General features: G+C 43.7%; 1 protein-coding gene across 1 annotated transcript in view; it reads right to left on the reverse strand.

The window, feature by feature from the left end:
- Window positions 1-20,826, reverse strand: part of gpr158b (G protein-coupled receptor 158b) — a 128,015-nt gene that overhangs the window by 38,739 nt on the left and 68,450 nt on the right. Inside the window, exons 4-7 of the mRNA XM_034103614.2 lie at window positions 20,368-20,579; window positions 18,169-18,237; window positions 5,914-6,023; window positions 3,450-3,688 (exon numbers count right to left, since the gene is read on the reverse strand). Coding sequence (XP_033959505.1) covers window positions 3,450-3,688; window positions 5,914-6,023; window positions 18,169-18,237; window positions 20,368-20,579 — 630 coding nt within the window. The remainder of the gene's footprint in view (window positions 1-3,449; window positions 3,689-5,913; window positions 6,024-18,168; window positions 18,238-20,367; window positions 20,580-20,826) is intronic.

Here is a 20,826-nt window from a genome sequence, read left to right on the forward strand (position 1 = left end):
TCAGCAATCCATTTACTGCCAGTGCCTTCAGTTTCCATATAGAAGAGATCTGTAAATAAGTGAGATATGGTGCTGCTTTACTGTTGAAAACTCATTTCAATGAGGTCAGGAATTTAAACCAACACATTAAGACGTTCATTCAGTCCGAAACTCTCAAGGGTACCTTCAAGATGCTTTTTATAAGAGGCTCAATCATAGAATAAAAGAAGGCATTTGGAGCAGTTTTTAAGGAATGATATCTTCAGATTATACAATGTCACGTCCAAATGCAAGGGAAGTTAACGGTTTTGTGCTAAGGAGTTATTTTTACCGACTGTCGTATAAGTCCGCACTGAACTGAGATAAAAAAGGGTGTTGAAGTTTACTGATCCTTCAGCAAGTTAAAGAAAATAATTAAAGAGAGACAGGATGACATGCAGGTAATGGCTTTAGGTTAAAAAGTAAAATAAAACCAATGTAGATAACTTGATGGAAGTTTTTATTAGTTTCAAAAATATAATGCAATGTTGAGCATTGAGCTATTCAAACTGTGACTATTTATTTTGTTCCAATAGACGTTGAAGTCAAATGATTCATCTACATCAGGGGTGTCCAAACCTTTTTCCCCGAGGGCCACATACATACAAATATACGAAGGGCTGGGCCACTCACTAGAGGTATATCGCCTCATAAGTTACGTTATAAGTCAGCAAGATCAATCAAATGTAGGTAAAGTAGGCTTGTTAATTGAATATGCTTCATGAAAACAAACAGCCTACATCACAACTCTCCATAGGGTTTCATTTATTTGATTAGAAACTCATTCCTTAAAACAGAAACTTCAGATTGCCCATAAGAGGAAATAGGAAGGGTATATTTCAAGCTTGTTATGTAAATAAGTTATTGGGCTTTTTTTCTTTCAATTAAGAATTGTTTTTAAAACAGTCTTTAATTGACTGAATGTATTTGAAATATTTGGCTTATTTACTCATGAATAATACTGTGTAATATATGTTTACATATGTATTTGAGGAGTACAATATAAGACAAGCACAAGTTTCATTTGTGGGCCATATTTCATTATACTTTTTGAATTTGCTGAGGGCCGATTCAAAATGTCTCGCGGGCCACATTTGGCCCCCGGGCCGTAGTTTGGACACCCCTGACCTACATCATCATTTGTGGACGTTGCACTTTTTTCTGCCACCTTTTGCCTTTCTGGGTGCATCAACATTCTCAAATGAGCCAAACCTAAAAACTATTTTGCATTATTTCAAGAACTTTCAGCGTTTTCAGCACAATTTGAAATACTTAACAAAGCATAACAATGGCTAGAATGCAACACAACTTATGAGTCATTTGGTGGAGAAAAAATGTATTGGAAAAGTACAAAATTTGAAGCATGACAACGAAAATGATTAGAGTCAGTAGAGGTATGAGGCACCTGACCCTTGATGCATTTTCTAAACTAAATGTAAGCCTTACCCAGGCTACCCTCAAGCCCAAGCTATAAGCCCAAAAGCTCCTTACAGTAAGTGTCAAGTGGGACCAAAAATGTAATACATGTAAGTACCAAGCAACAATATGTGCTTTCGTTGACTTACATTGGGGAAGAGCCTTTGGTAAATTATCGTATATTTTTGTATTAACTACATCAACTACAAACACATGAAAAGCCCTTACGTAGGTCCTAAAAGTTGTAAAATACGCTAAAAGTTCAATCCAGAGTTGTGTTCCCTCCATTTATCTGACTGAGCTGAGATCGGTCTTGACAGAGTGACCTGAAGGCGGAGCTTAGGCCAAACGCAAGTGGGCGTGTTTTATGGGCCCAGATCCTGATATTGGTGTCCTTGAATCGCTAAATTTTTGGCTTCAATTGCCAATGAGCAACATTCATAGGAAGTGATGGGACCCCGCCTCCAACGCTGTACCCAGTTCTCTTAAAAGGTCCCATGACATGGCCATTTCTACTGATCATAATAACATTGTTGAGGTCTACTAGAATAGATTTACATTATTCAATGTTCCAAAATCACATTGGTTTCTCATACAGCATCTCTGTATAGCAGTGACCATCAACTGGCGGGCCACATCTGGGCCGCCAGACATTCTCATCTGGCCCGCACGGCGGAGGTGACTCTGGTGTTGGTGGAGTGGTTAGTGCGTTCGCCCCCACACTCTTTTTTTTTTTTTACAACGTCTCGTGGGTAATGTGCAGTACCGGAGTCCAACAGAGAGGCAGCAGCTGCGGTACTGCGTAGCCTTCCCTGCCCTGAAGAAGAAGTGATCCTTGGTTAGCGTGAAGAGTCTGCCTTATGTGCTCCGCAGCAGTAGCCCCGCTGCGAGGCTCCGGCGACTTCACAGTACATGCACCCCCCCCCCCCCAACAGAGTCCAACAGAGAGGCAGCAGCTGCGCGGGACTGTAGCCTGTGTACTGCGTAGCCTTCCCTGCCCTGAAGAAGAAGTGATCCTTCGTTAGCGTGAAGAGTCTGCTAAGTTTATGCGCTCCGCAGTACCTGAGCGTGCTCCACTAGCACCCCCCAGTCAACAATTTAAAAATTCGGGGCTATATATAAAAATCGCTGGCCCGCGAAAGTGTCTATTGGATACATTTTGGCCCTTGGACAAATGTAGTTGGTGATCCCTACTGTATAGTATGTGTATTCACTCTCTGTCCCAAACGGCTTGATGGAGCTCCTGCCCCCCCCCCCCCTATGAGCCCATTGTGCTCTGATTGGTCAGCTCGCCCACTCTGTTCTGATTAGTCAACCACCATTACAGCGGAACATCAGTGATTATGTGTTACAATGGCGTTAGCAACCAGAAAATGACACCAGCAATGACAAACAGATGAGAATGCTGCGTGGGGTCTGGGTGCCGTGTTAGCGGAACGTTGCGGGGCTCGCTGCTGGAGCGGACAGTGTGAGCTGGCTTACTGGTGTCGTTTCCTGGTTGCTGCGGGGGATCTGCGAGACAGCGAGACACAGCGAATCCCAGCCCGAGCACACACACACACCCGCAGCATGGCTGTGAGTCTGTGTGTGCTTAGGCCGAGCCCAGGCCGAGCCCAGGCCGAGCCCAGGCCGAGCCCAGGCCGAGCCCAGGCCGAGCCCAGGCCGAGCCTCGCGTCCCGCCGTCTCAGGGTGAGAAATCTGCGGAGCTGGAGCTGAGAAAAGATGGAGTGTGTGTGTGTGAGGAAGTCCGCGGATTGGTCACTACGTCACTATACCCAAAAATAAAAAAATGGAAAAAGAAAAATCTCCAACGAGGTGTTCTGGGGCAGCATAGCCAGGTCTTTTCTGTGTTAAAGTTGTACTCACTACAGGGTGTACTTTAAGGGTTTGTGACTCTGCAGACCGTTTACATGCAGAAAAAGCTATATAACACACAAGGGTAATAACCGGAAAAGCATGTCATGGGACCTTTAACACATCCATTGTAGGTACAGGAATACAGAACACTTGCTTACCGACAGCCATCATGTAGTCCCATCGGTCCAGCAGACACATGCTGAACTGCAGGCCCTCTGGGGTGAGGCCGGCGGCGATCAGAGCCGGGCTCAGTTCAGGGTTCTGACACACAGCGGAGGTCCAGGCCACCAGGAACCAGAGCACCACCAGCAGGATCACGATCAGCAGCCGCAGCACCCTCCAGCTGGTCATGTAGGGTGTCCTCTGGGCCGTGCGGGACAGGAACACCTTCAGCACCCTGAGGAGGTGAAGAAGTACTTTGAGATTGCTGGGTGAAATTATGAGAAGTGAGTCACATATTCTCTCCCAGCGATTGATATCTCTTTCCCCCAGCTTTTGCTCTTTCTAGCATGTCCACTTGAATTAAATGTTCAGTGAGAATTCAATTAATTCCTGTTCGGTAATTCATTTTGTAACATCTCTTATGGGGAGAGAAGATATCAGCGGAGGGCAGGAATTTGTCTTGGTGGAGATTAAGGTTACAGATTCTTTGTTTTAACAGTTTTATTTGGACATCTTTGACTACAACACTTTCTATGATACCTGTGTTTAAAACCGTTATCAACAAACTTGCTATTATTTACTTATAATGCTTTATAGCTTTACTTATTAGCACTCAAGATTTATAATGCTTTATACAATCATGAAGTATAATTGTACGTCATAATTATGTAAAAAATGTTTCTTTAACTCTTCTTTTCTTCTCTAAGTAAAGAAATGTAGTACCATGTTTTGTTTCAGTTTCCGAAAAGCAAACTATTATCACTTAGCATCACTTATAATCCCATTATAATGGGGGGGGACTTAGCTTGGGAACTGGAAGGTCACCAGTTCAAGTCCCCGAAAGACCAAGTGCTACCGAGGTGTCCCTGAGCAAGGCACCGTTCCCCACATTGCTCCACGGGCGCCGTTCAAAATAGCAGCACACTGCTCCTAACACTAGGATGGGTCAAATGCAGAGAAATAATTTCCCCATGAGGGATTAATAAAAGTTCATCTTAATTATAACATTAATGACTATGTATTGCATCTATAATAACCGATGTACTAACTGTCATACATTATGATCCTCACGTTATATTTGAGCTTATGAGTCATTATAAAATGCGTTGTGATGTGTGATGATTATTGTTGTATTTACATTTTAACTATATTTAATTAGCGCAATAAACATATTATAATGCATCTGGTCATATGGGTGCCTGTTTTAAATGTTTAATCTCAGTGATGGTTAAACAAATTCGAACAAACATTCAAATTAATGCATGGAGAGTGAGTCAGTATTTGCACGGTATCTCCACTGCATGCAAAACACAACAGCGCCTCTGAAAAGGGAAATAAAAATGCAACTCATCAGCCAGAATAGTTTTAAAGTAATCTGATGCTGGGTAAGGAGAGCTTTTCTCTCTACAAAAAGTCACTTCTCTTTTTATGGTCTCTGCGCTGCACCGATCTGCTCTCTCTTCGACAAGACTGTGACAAATCTATCTTATCTCTGATATATTCAACGGGACCGGGCTGTAAGAGCTTGGCCCCGGGGCACACTTCACACACAGCGAGCCCGGGGAAAAAAATCGAATTGGTAATTTTACCAAGGGAACACTCTCGCTGGCCTTTGGCCTCCTTCTACTATATCGGCAACACTCGCCCGGAGCTGGAGAGCAAGAAGTGAGTGTGTTTAAGAATAGATACTTCAGCAGGAAGCACAGAGAGGAATTCAAATGTGCTTATGGACCTCGTGCACATCTGTGTGAGTGCAGACTGAGAAGAGGCGGAATTATTGAAACTGAAAAAGGCTAACATAGGGCACATTAATATCAGGAGAGGAAAGGAGATCAGGAAAGAAAAGGAAAGGAGATGATGTGAGAAGGGCATATGAGGAGATAGGAGGAGATGACAGGATGAGAGTTGAGGCAAGGAAAGGAGATTAGATGAGGCAGGGAAAGGAATGGTAAAGGAGATAAGGAAATGAGAGAAGATGGTGAGTAAAGGAGAGGAGATATGAGAGGAAAATGGAGAGGTGATAATCAAAAGTATATAAAAAGAAGAAAGAAGAGTGGATGTGGGAAGGAAAGGAGAGAGGAAAGGAAAGGATGGGTCAGGAAAGTAGAGGAGGCGGTAAAGGGGGTGAGAGGCAATGAAACAAATGGAAATTAGGTTGAGAAAGGAGAGGAGATGAGGGGAGGGGAGGAGATGGGAAGAAAGGAAAGGAGACGAGGTGAGGAGAGGAGATAGGAAGAGAGGACAATAGAGGTTATGAGATGGCGAGAGGAGAAGAAAAGCAAAAGACATAAAGGCAACAAGGAGATAAATGAAGAAAATATATGAAGAGAAATGGAGCGGAGACCAAATAAGATAAGGAGAAGAGGCAAGGAGAGGAAATTAAGAAGAAGAAAAGAGAGGAGGGAGGAGGAGGGAGGAAGTAGACGAACAGGAAATGCCTCAAGATGATTCCAGGCCTACCTGTACAGCTTGAGGATGACGGTGCCGTACATGACGGAGAAACCCAGGAGGCGCACCCACCTCAGGAGGATACAGCGGAACACACTGGGCTGGAAGAACAGGATCATCACCTGCAGTGGGATACAGACACACACATTATATATATTCTTTTTTTTGCAAACAGAGCATGGCACACCCACTGCTGGCACACTGATATTCGTATAAGAAGGAATCAGAGGACAATATGTGAGAACCAGAGCAGGAGGCAGAAATCCCCTAACTAAACATGTTATTCACATGTCAGCTGCCAGAGCACATCAGCTGTTAGAGTCTGAAGGGTTAGTTGTTCTATCACTGGTGTGATTGTTTGCATGTTCATTTGAGTGGTGTCTATCGATTAAATAATATAATTGCGTTAATCACAAAAATAATCTATGATTAATCATGATTGATTATTTAATTATTGGGATGAAGTCTAACAATATTACAACACTTGCCTAAGCATCAAAGCCGGTGTGATCACGCTCTGTTTAATGTGCGCAACACATCCTAGGATTCTATAGGGGTGTTCACATTGCGAGCACTATCATTTGTGATGACAGTGTCTTTCTTCTCCCACTCCTACTCAACTTCAAAAACTAGCGCATCTTAATCAGCGAAAGCAAACGAGTGCAGTCGCCATTGGTCATGGATTAGGTGTGACGTTAAACTGCTCACTTACTGTATGTCCAATGGTCTTTAGTCGTAGTTTGTGCTTATCTTGGCTTATGAAATACATTTAATGTTAAAAATACGTGCTGGAAGTTGGGATCAAACTTCATATTGTGATTAATCTTCCTTTTTTTACGTGATACGTTTTCCACAATAATCGTAAGCGTTAACATCCCTTGTTCCTTTGTATTTTCAAGACATGGATGTTTCTGTATGTGCACATATACAGCCAACATTCTTTTTGTATGGTTTCTATGTAATTTGAATTTAAAAATACCTTTATTAAATGGTTCTTAAAATGTCAGCCTTTCCTTCTTTTCTAAGAAATAGTCTCACATGTCAAGCTGTACAGTTCAGAGCTCCCATTTGCACTATTGTTACAGCTGCGTTTTATTTGAATAGTATGGCTCAGCGGGGCGCTACTTGTCAAATCTCCAGTGACCCGAGTGAAGCAGAAAGAACCTGTGCAGTGACTCTGAGCACCCACTGACGCAAAGAAAGCTGCCTGGCTCACCTGATGGATAGACATCCGCCACGAGGTGAAAGAATGACCGCTTTCTGAGTCAGCCTGTTCAAATGTGCTCTGCATCAGTTCACACAAAACATGCATGTAAGACGCCTGATGAATGATGAATGCAATCAAATAAATCCCTTCATGATGCATCTTTATACCAGGTCCCACATTTCAAAGCACTGACAGATGATTCAACTGAATACTCTAAGCCAGCCAGTGAGCAGCATAAAACATAAAAACCGAGGCTCTTCTGCCTCGAGCCTCCCTCTAGCAAGTATTTTATACTTACAGATTTCAATTTCAGCTTATTTTCTAGTGTTTCTCTTCATTTCTTTATTGAAAACAATCATAGAAATAATAAAAAAAAACAAGACCTACAATAAAGACGTGACATACTGTCTCAGAGAAGTAGTTACACATTTTTTTTTTTCTAATTATAAATCAATGCTTTGCCACATCTTACAGCTATTTCTAAACAGAAGAAGTATCAAACAATGCTATTTTTTCCCCTGTCAAGTCTGTTTGGGTGATTGTACACGGAAGGCGAGAACATTTTTCATGTGGCAAGTTTACATACAATGGGAGCCATTTGTCTATTCACGCAAGTATACATTGATGCTGACAAACTAAAGCTGTCGATGTTGAGATTCTCCTACTGTCACCAACGAAATAGAGAAACAGGTAAGTGAATCCACCTTTAGTCACTTGACATGACCATTAACAATCGTAAATGTTGGTGAGTCTATATAGCTTTAAATGCTATATATATATTTGTCTGAACAATACCTCTCTGCCATATTTAAACCTTATTTAGATGACGGTTGAGTGTTGATGGAGCAGCTACAATGTTAGCCCGGATCAATTCGAACTCCATTCAATCACATTGCCTCTGACAGCAAGTTGAATATCATTACAGATGCAGATAAACATATCCCAGTGGAGTACAGCCAGTAATATGTCCCAGCTCTTAAGAGGCCTCATCATCCGAGAGACAGCAGCTATCCAGAGTAATTAAGCCTTAGCAACAACAACACCTCAAACCTTTATTGCCTCAACTAAAAAAACAACGCTGAGGGTGTAGCATTCTGGCTGTAATATGTGTTCAAAGCAAACATAATATCTAAGGGTTAGGGTTGTGTAATGGATTAAATTGTTTACTTGTGTGTGACCTCCAAAATAAATGCAGGGTAAATGGTATGGCACAAAGAAATTATTATAAAATGAAAATATTTAACAGCTATTCAGGAAGTTTGAATTAAATATATTCTCAAGTTGAATCACAGTGAGCATGTTTTGAGCTAGGGTTACGTTAAAATGAGCAATTTACTCCACCGCAGCGTGTTTCTTGCTTTTATCATCACCATTTGACCATGTTTGTGTAATGACAAGTGACTCAGTGTGCATTTAGGCTGTCATAGCGTCCCTATGTCTAGCCTTCAGTCCATCTACTCTCAGTTCAGCTCTATACAGACATTTCTCTCACCTCCTGATTAAGAATTTGTCACAGAGTTTAAAGCAACAGTTTCCTTCCATCCACAATCCTCATCAAAACCTCGCTGCGCCAAATTCATTAATTAGTATGCCGGTCACGAGAAAGCGGGGAGCCAAGTCCATTTTATACCCAAGAACAGGAATTATAGCTGTTCCTTTCAATGCTCCGCCACCTATGTAGCCCACCGTTGCAGCTCAGGATTGTATAAATTATTTGGTATCTGGTATTAAAAGAAAAGGTTCCATAATCATTTTGAAAGTTATTTATAACCAAAATAATCCATCCATATTTCTGACAAATACACATTCTTACATTTCAGTAATTATGTTGAAAGCAGCTTGGCATGACTCATAGCTTGACCATATGCTTTACTGACATTTCCTCTTCTTTTTTTTCAAGGAATAGATCAACAATCGGGGAAATAGTAATTACTTTCTTTCAAAGAGTTATGTGAGAACCTTGGCGGTTGTTGGAGCTAAGAAACTTTATTGTTGTAGCTGTAAAAGCCACCAAACCAAGAGGTGATAATCTAAGCATAAAGATTTGAAATTTCTTGCGAGGTAGCTTTCTCTTTCCAACATCTTTTTGTTGTTGTTTATGTTCCACTAGGATATTTGAACCTTGATGATATGATAAGGTAATGATAACTAGCAACAATAGTGTGCAGTGACTGTTTGCAAGCGAACCATTGTGCTGACAACACCAACAGTATCTGGCAACACAACGAAAGGTGCTGTAGTTCATGAAAAAATAGGTACACAGTGCTTAACTTTCCCGAAGGCTACACATTTACACGTTTGTGTTTGGAAGGATTAACCAACAAGTCAGTTTTAGAAGCATTGTGAGGTATTTACTTTTTTCAGACAAAGCAATGCTAATGTTTCCCCATGTTTCTTATGCTAGTGTTTGCCCCCCTTCATGCACATACTGTTACGGTGTGTGAAGCAGGCAGGACCCAAATGCAGAATAAAGTGAAAATTACTTTATTTCAAGGCTAGGTGATAAACAAACGTATCACTAGGCCACCAGGGTGGGTGGAGGGGGTCAGGAGGACGGGACTGAGCTGACCGCCCAGGGGCACAGCAGAGGACCAGGAAGGGATCTCGGGCGGACGGCCCGGGGGCAAAGCAGAGGACCAGGAAGGGATCTCGGGCGGACGGCCCGGGGGCAAAGCAGAGTTCAAAAAGGGGAATTCGGGCAGACGGCCCGGGGGCAAGGCAGAGTTCAAAAAGGGGTTCTCGGGCGGACGGCCTGGGGGCAAGGCAGAGTTCGAGGAGGGGCGAAGACTACAGCTCTCAGGGGACCGGGCAGGAGCCGGTGTTGACCGGACAGTAACCAGAGCCGGTGGGACAGGTGTCGGCAAGATTCCCAACGGAAGAGGACAAGGAGTTGGCAGGACCCCCGGCGAGACATGCAATGTCGAGGCCTCCAACGAAACAGGACATGGGGTTGGCAGGACCCCCGGTAGAAGAGTAGTCGGTGGGGCCTCCAACGGCACAGGACACAGGATTGGCAGGACCCCCGGCAGGAAAGTTGACGGCGGGACCTCCAACGAGGCAGAACACAGGGTTGGCAAGACCCCCGGCAGGAGAGTAGTCGGCGGGGCCTCCAACGGCACAGGACATAGGATTGGCAGGACCCCCGGCAGGAGAGTAGTCGGCGGGGCCTCCAACGAGACAGGACACAGGGTTGGCAGGACCCCCGGCAGGAGAGTAGTCGGCGGGGCCTCCAACGGCACAGGACATAGGATTGGCAGGACCCCCGGCAGGAGAGTTGTCGGCGGGGCCTCCAACGGCACAGGACACAGGACTGGCAGGACCCCCGGCAGGAGAGTAGACGGCGGGACCTCCAACGAGACAGGACAAAGGGTTGGCAGGACCCTCGGCAGGAGAGTAGACGGCGGGACCTCCAACGGGACAGGACATAGGGTTGGCAGGACCCCCGGCGGAACCTCCAACGGTACTTGAGTAGGGACTTGAGTGGGAACTCGAGAGAGGGCTTGAGAGGGAACTTGAGAGGAAACTCGAGAGGTAACTCGAGAGGTGATTTGAGAGGGGACTCGAGAGGGGACTCGAGAGGAGACTCGAGAGGAGACTCGAGAGGGGACTTGAGAAGAGACTCGAGAGGGAACTCGAGAGGGGACTTGAGAAGTGTCTTGAACAGGGACTCGAGAGGGGACTCGAGAGGTAACTCGAGAGGAGATTCGAGAGATGAATTGAAAGGGAACTCGAGAGGGGACTCGAGAGGGAACTTGAGAGGGAACTTGAGAGAAGACTCGAGAGGGGACTCGAGAGGAGACTCGAGAGGGGACTTGAGAAGAGACTCGAGAGGGGACTTGAGAAGTGTCTTGAACAGGGACTCGAGAGGGGACTCGAGAGGTAACTCGAGAGGAGATTCGAGAGATGAATTGAAAGGGAACTCGAGAGGGGACTCGAGAGGGAACTCGAGAGGGAACTCGAGAGGGGACTCGAGAGGGGACTTGAGAGGGAACTTGAGAGAAGACTCGAGAGGGAACTCGAGAGGGAACTGGAGGGGTGCCGGTACGCCGACAGGACACGGGGAGCTGGCGTCGGCCGGAGAGCCAGTTCTGGAGCCGAAACTGGAGTTGGGACCATGGCTACTGGGGCCGGTACTGAAGCCGGAACCATGGCTGCTGGGGCCGGAGCCATGGCTGCTGGGGCCATGACTGGGGCTGGGACCATGGCTGTGTGGGCCGGTTCTGTAGCAGGGACCATGGCTGCATGGGCTGGTTCTGGAGCCTGAACCATGGCTGTGGGGACCGGTTCTGGAGTCGAAACCATTGCTGCTGGGCGCGGAGCGGAAGCCTGGACCCTGGCTGTGTAAGCCAGGTAATGGAGAATGGAAGCATGGCTGCGTGGGCCGGTACTGGTGTATGGATCCATGGCCTTGTAGGCCGGTTCTGGAGCCTGAACTGGGGCTGAAACCCTGGCCTTGCGTCTCTTAGGAGTCTTTTGGAGGCTTCGTGGACCTCCAAACACCAGACCAGACCCCAAGAAAGGGTCAGAACATGAAGACTGGCACTCAGGGCTACGTGAGAAAACCCTAAGCCACTCGGGCAACAAGCTCCAGAGCCACGGCTTGCGAGCAACCCCCTGACGTGCCTCCTTCAACGCAGCCTCTCTACCCCGTCTAGATGAGGCGCCTTTCCACGTATAAAAAATGTACTCCAGAGAGTATCCAAGACATTCCGCCTGTAGCATAAAATGGGCTGAGTCTGCTGGGTCCATAATGGTCGGTTCGTAATGTTACGGTGTGTGAAGCAGGCAGGACCCAAATGCAGAATAAAGTGAAAATTCCTTTATTTCAAGGCTTGGTGATAAACAAAGACAAAACAGAACACTCACCGACGAACTAGTCATGACACAAGACGAACCGACAAAGACAGACAGAAAAACCAGAACTTAAATACAAACAAGACACAGGTGAGGAGGGAGGAGAAAACACAGGGACACCAGGTGAACACATTCGGGTAAATTAGACACACCAGGGAAACTAACGACAGGGAACCACAGACAGATTTAAACAAGACACAACGCAGACAGAAACAGGCAAGACGGAGGGTGAAGACCTTTCAAAATAAAACATGAAACAAAGGACAGAAAAAGACAAGACAAAATACAATACAGACAGATCGTGACACATACATGAGAATGGTATACATATTTTTATCTCTATCTCAGAAGATTCATTTGTAGGTTTTTTCTAATATACTGAGGTATTCTTTTTAATCTGCATTTGTATATTTGTTTGGCTGCTTGAGGGCAGCATAACAAACTGTTGTCTATAAATACAATCAACATCTTGTAAACTTATGAAGTTAATTTGCTAAACAGTGGCAACATTTACTCCTAACCTGGCCACCTGAGGAATACAAGCCCAGTATTCTCTCCCCTTTTAGCTCTGTTTTGGTCCCCACCAACTTCTTGGAAGAATATCTGGATCTTAAGCTGCTAAATGCTAGGTTGCCCACTTTTTGTGTCTGAGAGCTTTTGCAGATAATTGTTGTCAGTAGCTTATATAATAAAATAAAAAAGGTACATTTTACTTAAACACATATCTATAAATAGTAAAAACCAGAGAAACTGATAATGCTGCAGTGGTCTCTTAATTCTTTTCAGAGCTGTATGTGCAATTTTACAAAGTATGTATTAAAACTAGGACTGTCAAGTTAACGCTTTAATAACGCGTTAACGCAAATGGGTTTTTAACGATTTAACGGTATTTTAACGTGCGATTAACGCATGTGTATTTGTCCTCGGCCCGTCCCGTAGTTTCAGAGCCCAAAGGCTTGACATTGTTGTTGTTGTTGTTGTTGTTAGTTGGATGGTGGGAGATTCTAGCGAGAGATATGGATACAAAAAAAGGCATTTAAACAGCAAGCCAAGCACACAGCTGATGCTGACAGCCCCGCTCCTGCCGCTCGCTTGTGGCAGACCACGCTTGAAAGTTTGCCGGGGAGACGCCTGGACAACAACAGCGATAGCTAAATGGGTGGCTACAGTTTAACATTGTGGAGGACGAGGGGCTGCTTTAGATAATTCTGATCCCATCCAACGTGTCGACTGCACATCACAGCGCATTATTTTGACCCACAGTGGGAACTTCAGTCTCATGCTTTGACTGTTATGCAGTGGCGGTTCTAGACCAATTTGACTGGGGGGGCCACTGGGGGGCCAGTTATTTTCTGAGGGGGGCATAATAAATGCAGGACGAAAAAGAGAACTAGACAGTATGAAGTAATTGCGCATAAGAAAACAATGCAATACAGTTATTGGTATTTGTTTCAGTACACTTATTTATTTCAGATAGATCTTATAGTTATTACTGTTAGCTTCAGCTTAAGTTATAGTGCAATGTTTGCACTAACACCATATTTATATAAAAATAAAGGCAATGAACAGTTACATCTCTACTTTACATAAGGGTGTCTGCACAATCTCACATTACAGCAACAAAATCCTGCGGTACCAGAAAATATACATTTTTTTTTTTTAAATGTCATTGTTAGGGGGGCCACAGGGGGGTCAGAGGTCAGTGTTAGGGGGGCACTGGCCCCCCTGGCCCCCCCCCTAGAACCGCCCCTGCTGTTATGAAGACAGAGGAGTGGCATTTCGCCGACAACTGTAAACAGGCTTGTCTGTTTGAGCAACTGGCTCAGTGCTAAGAAGTACACAGGGTTGGGAGAGAGTGTAATGGCGCGTTTCCACTGCAGCCCTCGCTCGGCCTCGCTCGGTTTGGTTAGGCCTTATTATGCCCGGCTCACTTTAATGCTGCGTTTCCATTACAGTTTAGGAACTGGGGCAGTAACTATAGTAACACAGTGTAGGCGGAGCCGTGACGTCATCTTCAATGAGCGCCCCAAAAAACAACACAGCCGTTAGCTCTTAGCACTCAGAGCTCACAGCTCTTCATATCTGTTCAGAAACTAGACAAAAGTTAAACAAGTACAAACCACAGACTGCCTGTGTCATGGTGAATACAGTCGCTGCTTTATTTATGTCTGTATAGGCCGTTGCTGTGAGTGTGGACGGTCGGAGCATATACAACGTTAGCTTAGCCAAGCTACATTTAGAAAACACGCATTTTAAAAGGGTTTTTCGCCTGCCGTCTGTCTGCAGACTTGTCAAAGCATTAATTCATGGTTTTTACTAACCGGTATCAGTATGTTGTTACTTCGGCATCATTTTGAAACGTGTATTACAATTAAATCACGGTCAAATATGTTCATCTTGTTGTAGTTGTAGCCCCCTTGCCAGCGATCCTCTCTCTAGTTTAGCATACTCAGCCCGACTCAGCCTGGTTGTTCCTGGCCCTAGAACCACGATTTAGTCGGGCCAGAAAAAAGGTGAAAAAGTAGCCCCGGGCCAAAACTAGGCCAAGTGGAAACGCAACCAAAAACGGGGCCCGCACGGCTCGGCACGCTTAAAGCGAGCTACCCGCTGCAGTGGAAACGCGCCATAAGAGAGAGAGAGAGAGGTTCCAGGTTGTTGTATTGAAAATATTCAGGAGAATATTTGTCATTGTTCAAATGATAATAAACAAATATTTGCATTAAGCATATTTGTCCACTCATATGTTGATAAGAGTATTAAGAACTTGAAAAATATTCCTCTAAGGTACATTTAGAACAGATACAAAATGTGTGATTAATCGCGATTAACTATTTTAATCGACTGACAGCCCTAATTAAAACACATGTGTTACCCTCTGAGGAATTTAACCACATCATTTTCAAAGGGGCCCTATTATGTTCTTTGGGGTTTCCCCTTCCTGTATTGTGTTATAGGTTGTGTGCATGTTAATGGCCTGCACAGGCTAAAATCCCAAAGTTCCCTCCAACAAAATAGGTTATTTTACAGAGAGTATAAGAAAAATAAAGCACTTTTTGAACATTGAAGCATGTAAACATGTCACAGTACAGGTTCAAAATACAATTATGAAACCTAAAAATGAGCAAAATAGGGTCCCTTTAAGTACGTTGACTATATGATGCTTGAAATGGGGTAATAACCAATCAGTCTGACAGCATAATTTTTCTCAAGCTCTGATTTATTGCCCATGGATGCATCAGTTAATCTCTAAAACTCTCTTTAAATTAGTCTGGAGCAGCAGGAGAAATAACATCTATTATTGATTATTAATACAAAAATAATTATACAAATACAAAAATCATCGGAAATCTAGCAACACTGTTGGGTTTGTCAAATTACATCTAGTCATTCAATCCAATGATGACTGACTTCATAATTGAACAATTGTCATTTTTAATATTCCGACTCCAAGTAATCCTGAAGTATTCTTTTGTTTCTGTGAAGCAACATAATGCTTGCTTGAAAAAACAGTTAATGTTAGTGCTAGATCAAATACTAGAGCAGACTAATACACAAAGAAATAAGAGTCTCAAGAGCAGAGAGAGAATAAACAGACCCAATGTTGCCAACCCATAAGAGTGCAACAAATCACCAGGCACATCCTCCCTGGCACCTCCATCTCCAAGCACCCCCCCTTCCAGCTCTCTGGTCCACATAACGGACCGAGACAATAAATCTCCTCCACAAATACCGGCACGAGGTAAAAGTAGGCCACGCCGTTTCCTACACCCACGTACAGATGAAGAAATGCAAATCCATGCAAAAATGCACAATCACAGGGAAATCTGGAGATCTAAAGCCACTCTTGTGCCTATACACACAAACATACACTTTGATAGGGAGACACAACACACCCTTTTTCTGCAGTGCTACCCACGGGGACTGCACGATAAAAGGCCACATTTTTGACATCGCCCAGAAGAGAAGGTGGCCCTCCTGGTTAGCATCCAACCTCCAATGCCTCCTCCATCAATTAATCAGCAGATGTATTTTTAAAACGAGTTGTGCTAGAACTTGATGGACTGTTTAAAAATGCATCGAGCAGAGCCGAGCAGCTGCGCCAAGCTAAGCTGAGGAGGCTTGTGGTGGCAGAAACAAAGAAACAGCAGCAGCAACAAACGATAAGACTGCGGGAGAGGAGACAGACACAAAGGTGAGGCGGCGGGAGAACAAGCAGAGGAGTAATGAAAGGAAGAACATGGGGGGGGTGGGGGTAGAGACAGGCAGAGAAGGTGCTGAGTAATGCAGGGGGGGGAGGATGGAGATGTAGAAAAACCCTTGAGTGTTTCCAAGTGTGTGTGAACATCCAAGAGTTGCAGGATATTTTTAGGGAGCTATTTTTGGCTATCCTTGGGTTGAACAGGGGCAGAGAGTGTGGTCACAAACCTACAATACCTGTATCTGCTGCACCAAAAAGACCAGGCGTTCTATTCTAATCGAAATATTTCCTACGATAACACTCCAGTAACTTCAGAATACAAACAAAAACCTTTATCCCGAGACGGTTAAAGCTTTTTCTTCTCAATAGATTTGTTTTTCCGTCCTAAAGCTGGCTATGATCCAGCCATCGGGCCTTGTGTTTGAGGAGAGCGGTGGCTCACTGTTGGCAGTCTGTGAAAGTATTTGAAGGGAGCGAATTCCCAGGCTACATCTGATCTCCCCTTTACATGGCGCTCAGGTTTCTTCCATCTGTTTCTCTGCGAAAGATGGGCTTCTGACGCGACACTCCAGGTGCACTGTGGGCTGTGTTCACAAGTGCAAATACACACCTATTCAACGCACGCTGGCACCTACCCACCTGGACCCGCTCACACATACAGACAATGCAAAGGCTGACAAAGGCAATGAGAGACACTTGTACAGACCCATTTTGGGTAACATTTGATTTAAAAATATACACATTTACCTCTCCTTCATTTTGATGTAACAATCCTGAACAGGTTATTGAACTAACCTAAGTTAATACAGAACTAACCCCAACCCTAAGCCCATTTCAAAAGTAGGTAATGAACAAGATTCAGAACTAGGTGTCAGCAAATCAAGTGGAGGAGACGAGAGATTTCTTTCACTCATATTGTCGCCATTCAAGTCTGCTGTAGGGACAGCAACACTGGCCAGAAGAAGTGTTAGGGATAACACCTTGTCAGAGTCTGTCCCTAAACTGCTCCGCTGGTACAATCTGGCAGAGTAGTGTACACTCTTGGGTGACAGTGATGGCAGGAAGTTCATCAGCGGTGGTAAGAGGTTCAGCGGTTCTGAGGCAATTTCAACTTCCACCAAACTAGCAGTGGCAGCAGGTTCACCCCTTTGAGTCAGAGGAGTAAGGATATGAGACAGGTTCCTGAACTGGTTCTCTGTCTTAATCCTGACCAGGCTCCTTACTCAAATCTTGAGCCTGGATGTGAATGCTCTCTGTATGATCCGCTAAATCTGCTAGCTGGGTGCTGTTGCTTTCGTTTCTTTAATTCTTCTCACATGTTAACTAGCCCAATCTTTACCTAGCCCTCTGACTGACAGAAGCTCAGTACTTCCAACAAAGATGCACTTCCTCTCTTTCCTCCATATTTGTCTTACCACCTTCTCCATAAAGGCATCAGGCACAATGGCTCAGTAATAACCGGCGATACAAATATGCTGATATTGTACAGCTAAGATACTACTAGCTACTATGTGCCAAATAATTATTACAAAATATAACTCATATAATACTAAGGCACACTATTATAGAAAGCATGTTTTATATATGACCAGTTACATTAAATTAAGGCTCAAGGTCCTGGGTGGGTGCTGTAAGGTTGCTAGCTGCTAGCTGTAAGGTTGCTAGCTGCTAGCTGTAAGGTTGCTAGCTGCTAGCTGCTAGTTGTCTTTTCTCAACGACAAGATAGTGAGGGCAGGAGCATCAGCTTCACAACAACTCTTCAACAACCTGTCAGGGATATTTAATACAGCCTATGGTGCTACAATCACTGCTTAATATGACGTGAAAACATAAAACAGTCCTACTTGGTATTTTTTGACCAATAAAGCTCACACACACTGTTGCCACCACTTACCAATGTTTGGCTAAATTAGGACATTTTATGGAATATAACTTGAACAAATCAAAACCAAAGTAGTAAACACTGAGAAAATTGTTGGTGCTATATAAGATGAGAGTGCAGACTTACTGGGAAGTAGAGCAGCAAAGCCCCAAACAAGATGGCTTCAAGTAGGATGAGACCAGATGTGCGGATGCTCTGTTAATGGGGAAAGAGAAACAACATAATTAAATCACTGACAGGGGAAATGTATTTACTGTTTGTCCTAAGTCATCAGATCTTTTCTCAGCTTAGTAAATTATGTGAAATGCAACCAAATGGAAGAAAAACGTCAACAGAAAATGCATCTAATCCTTGGTGTGAATCCGACATCGCAGTTTGCTTACAGTAAACAGATGTGTGTGACGAGTTGGAGCTCCAGCTTCTTTGCCATTTGAAAAATGCTAATAATAAATCATTGCCTCTTGAAAAGCAAACATAAATCTGAGTTGCATATTTGACTGAGGTTTTGCCTCAAATAATAAAACTGACAACAGCACCTTCTCTGGGTAGGCTCTAATCACACACATGACCTCTTTGAGGAGTTCCCCAGTTGTGTATGCACATTCAAAGGGCTCTGGGGACATTTCTTGTGAACTGAAGAAATGTAGGGGATTTTGAGGCACATACACAAACGTCTATAAATAGCACATAGGAATAAGATTCAACCCAAGTTTGCCTGGGGGGGGGGGGGGGGGGGTAATTACTCTACACCGCGAGGAGCTCATTTTTATTCAACTTTATCTTATTAGCAGAGTGGATATTATGCAACTATGCACACAAATCTGTGTGGATTTAAGGAAAGAGCTCAGGTATGTTGGCGGTGAGAGTAAGCTTTGTCATTGTTGATTAAGAATGGAATAATAACAAATTGAAAAAAGGAGTGTCTTTAATTAAAAACAAAGATATGTGGTATAGAATTACATTCTCCAACACATAAATGAGCCCTTAGTTAGAGGGCAGCCATGTGTGAAATAGAACTGCTGGATCTTGTCTAATTTTACAACCATTTACTGTGTCAACCAATGCACAGAGGGATTGTTTGCCTTTCTGTAATTAAGTCTGAAAAATATGTTGAATTAATCTTAGTTTTCCCATAATGGGGACAAATAGTTTGCAGACACGGATTTGGTATTGCATTCTCGTAAAGTTTGGGAATCATATTTTATACCCAAAAATCCAAGCTGCAGAGGATTATATCTTCTTACATTAAGTCCTGAGTATGGGTCAAGCTCCAAAGAAAGTTTTTTTTACAATTCCCATGAGTCAGAATGCGTGAAATTGAGCACGGCCTTCACAAACTATTATCTGGTAATGTTAAATCGTACTTATAGGTATTAACAATCTTTACATTTCTAAATAGAGCTCATAGATTAATCTATTGGCTGACAGTGCAATGCTCAATTAAGTAATTTTTATAATAAAGTATAGGTATCTTTGGGCCAGAGGGCCTTTATTGGAGATGTTAGAGTTGAAAGGGGGAGACAGAGGGGAGGATATTGCCTGAAATGTTCAGCCAATAGGCAGCGGTGACAACATATGGGCTGCCAGCTCTAACTGCTGAGTAATCGGCGGCCCATGCTCATTCAAAGTTGAACAAAAGAGGATTGTGAGTCCACCAGAGCCAGCCTGGAAATTGCACCAAAAACAGGACATGCATGCTTAAATATGTCCATGTAATGTGACAAAAGTTTTAGTCCCTATTCAACTGGTCAATGGCCATTTATTTCACACTTCTTATAGAGCAGTTAATCAATCAATCAATGTTTATTTATATAGCCCAATATCACAAATGTTGCATTTGTCTCAGTGGTCTTCACAGTGTGTACAGAATATCAGTTAACTATCTTTTTGCTACATAATTGTCTTACCTTAAACGTAAACATAAACTTACCTCATACGATGAGAAAAACATTTCAGCATATTGCTGTGTTGACTCCCCATAACATTGTTAAAACAGGCATCCTCCATTTGTAATCCAAACGTGTGTCCTGGTTGTGGGTTTTCCTCAAAATAAGTTAGTCGGTTTCTTTTTCCAAGATAGAACGTCCCACTATCCTTTTGTTCTTTCTTTAGCTAGTCCACCATTCCAAGTTTAAGCTAACTTTAACATCTCTTCTATCCTTCTTTCCAATATACAGTTCCAATGACAGAACATTTTTGACAAATTACACTTTTAAAAGGGGTTTGGGGAGAACATTTTGAATCAAACAAGCAGTGGGGACCCCAACGTCACCAGCCTAAATGACAATGAAACATTCCTGCACAGTGACTTCTGTGTCCTCTCACCTTCATCCTCCTGAAGTGGTAGATGACCACCATGCCGGCCAGGTCCAGCACCGTGCACAGACCCTGGAAGGAGGCCACAGCTAGCCTCAGGGCCCCGTCCTCCTGCGCCAGGCAGGGGGTCTCGTCCCGGCAGTAGGGGCAGCCCTCACGGCACGGCAGGCACTTACTGGACACCTCAGAGGAATCGTCTCTGTTAGAGCCCTGCTCCTTACCTGAGGACGAGAGAGCACTTTACAATCAGGTATATAAATCCTGGGTTTGCTCATATACTGCCTTCACACACTTCTAAGATTAAACAGAGCCTTTTAAAAATGTAACATCTAATCAAACTGATCTTATGTGTTTTTAAGGATTTTCAATGTAATTAATGTGGTTTCGCTGTCACTCTCTGACTTCTCATTAAACACTCAGTTAATCAATTTTAAAGAGTAGAAGTCATCAATCCATTAAATCACAAAG

This window comes from Pseudochaenichthys georgianus, chromosome 17 (assembly GCF_902827115.2).
Source record: "Pseudochaenichthys georgianus chromosome 17, fPseGeo1.2, whole genome shotgun sequence".
NCBI classification, from domain to species: domain Eukaryota; kingdom Metazoa; phylum Chordata; class Actinopteri; order Perciformes; family Channichthyidae; genus Pseudochaenichthys; species Pseudochaenichthys georgianus.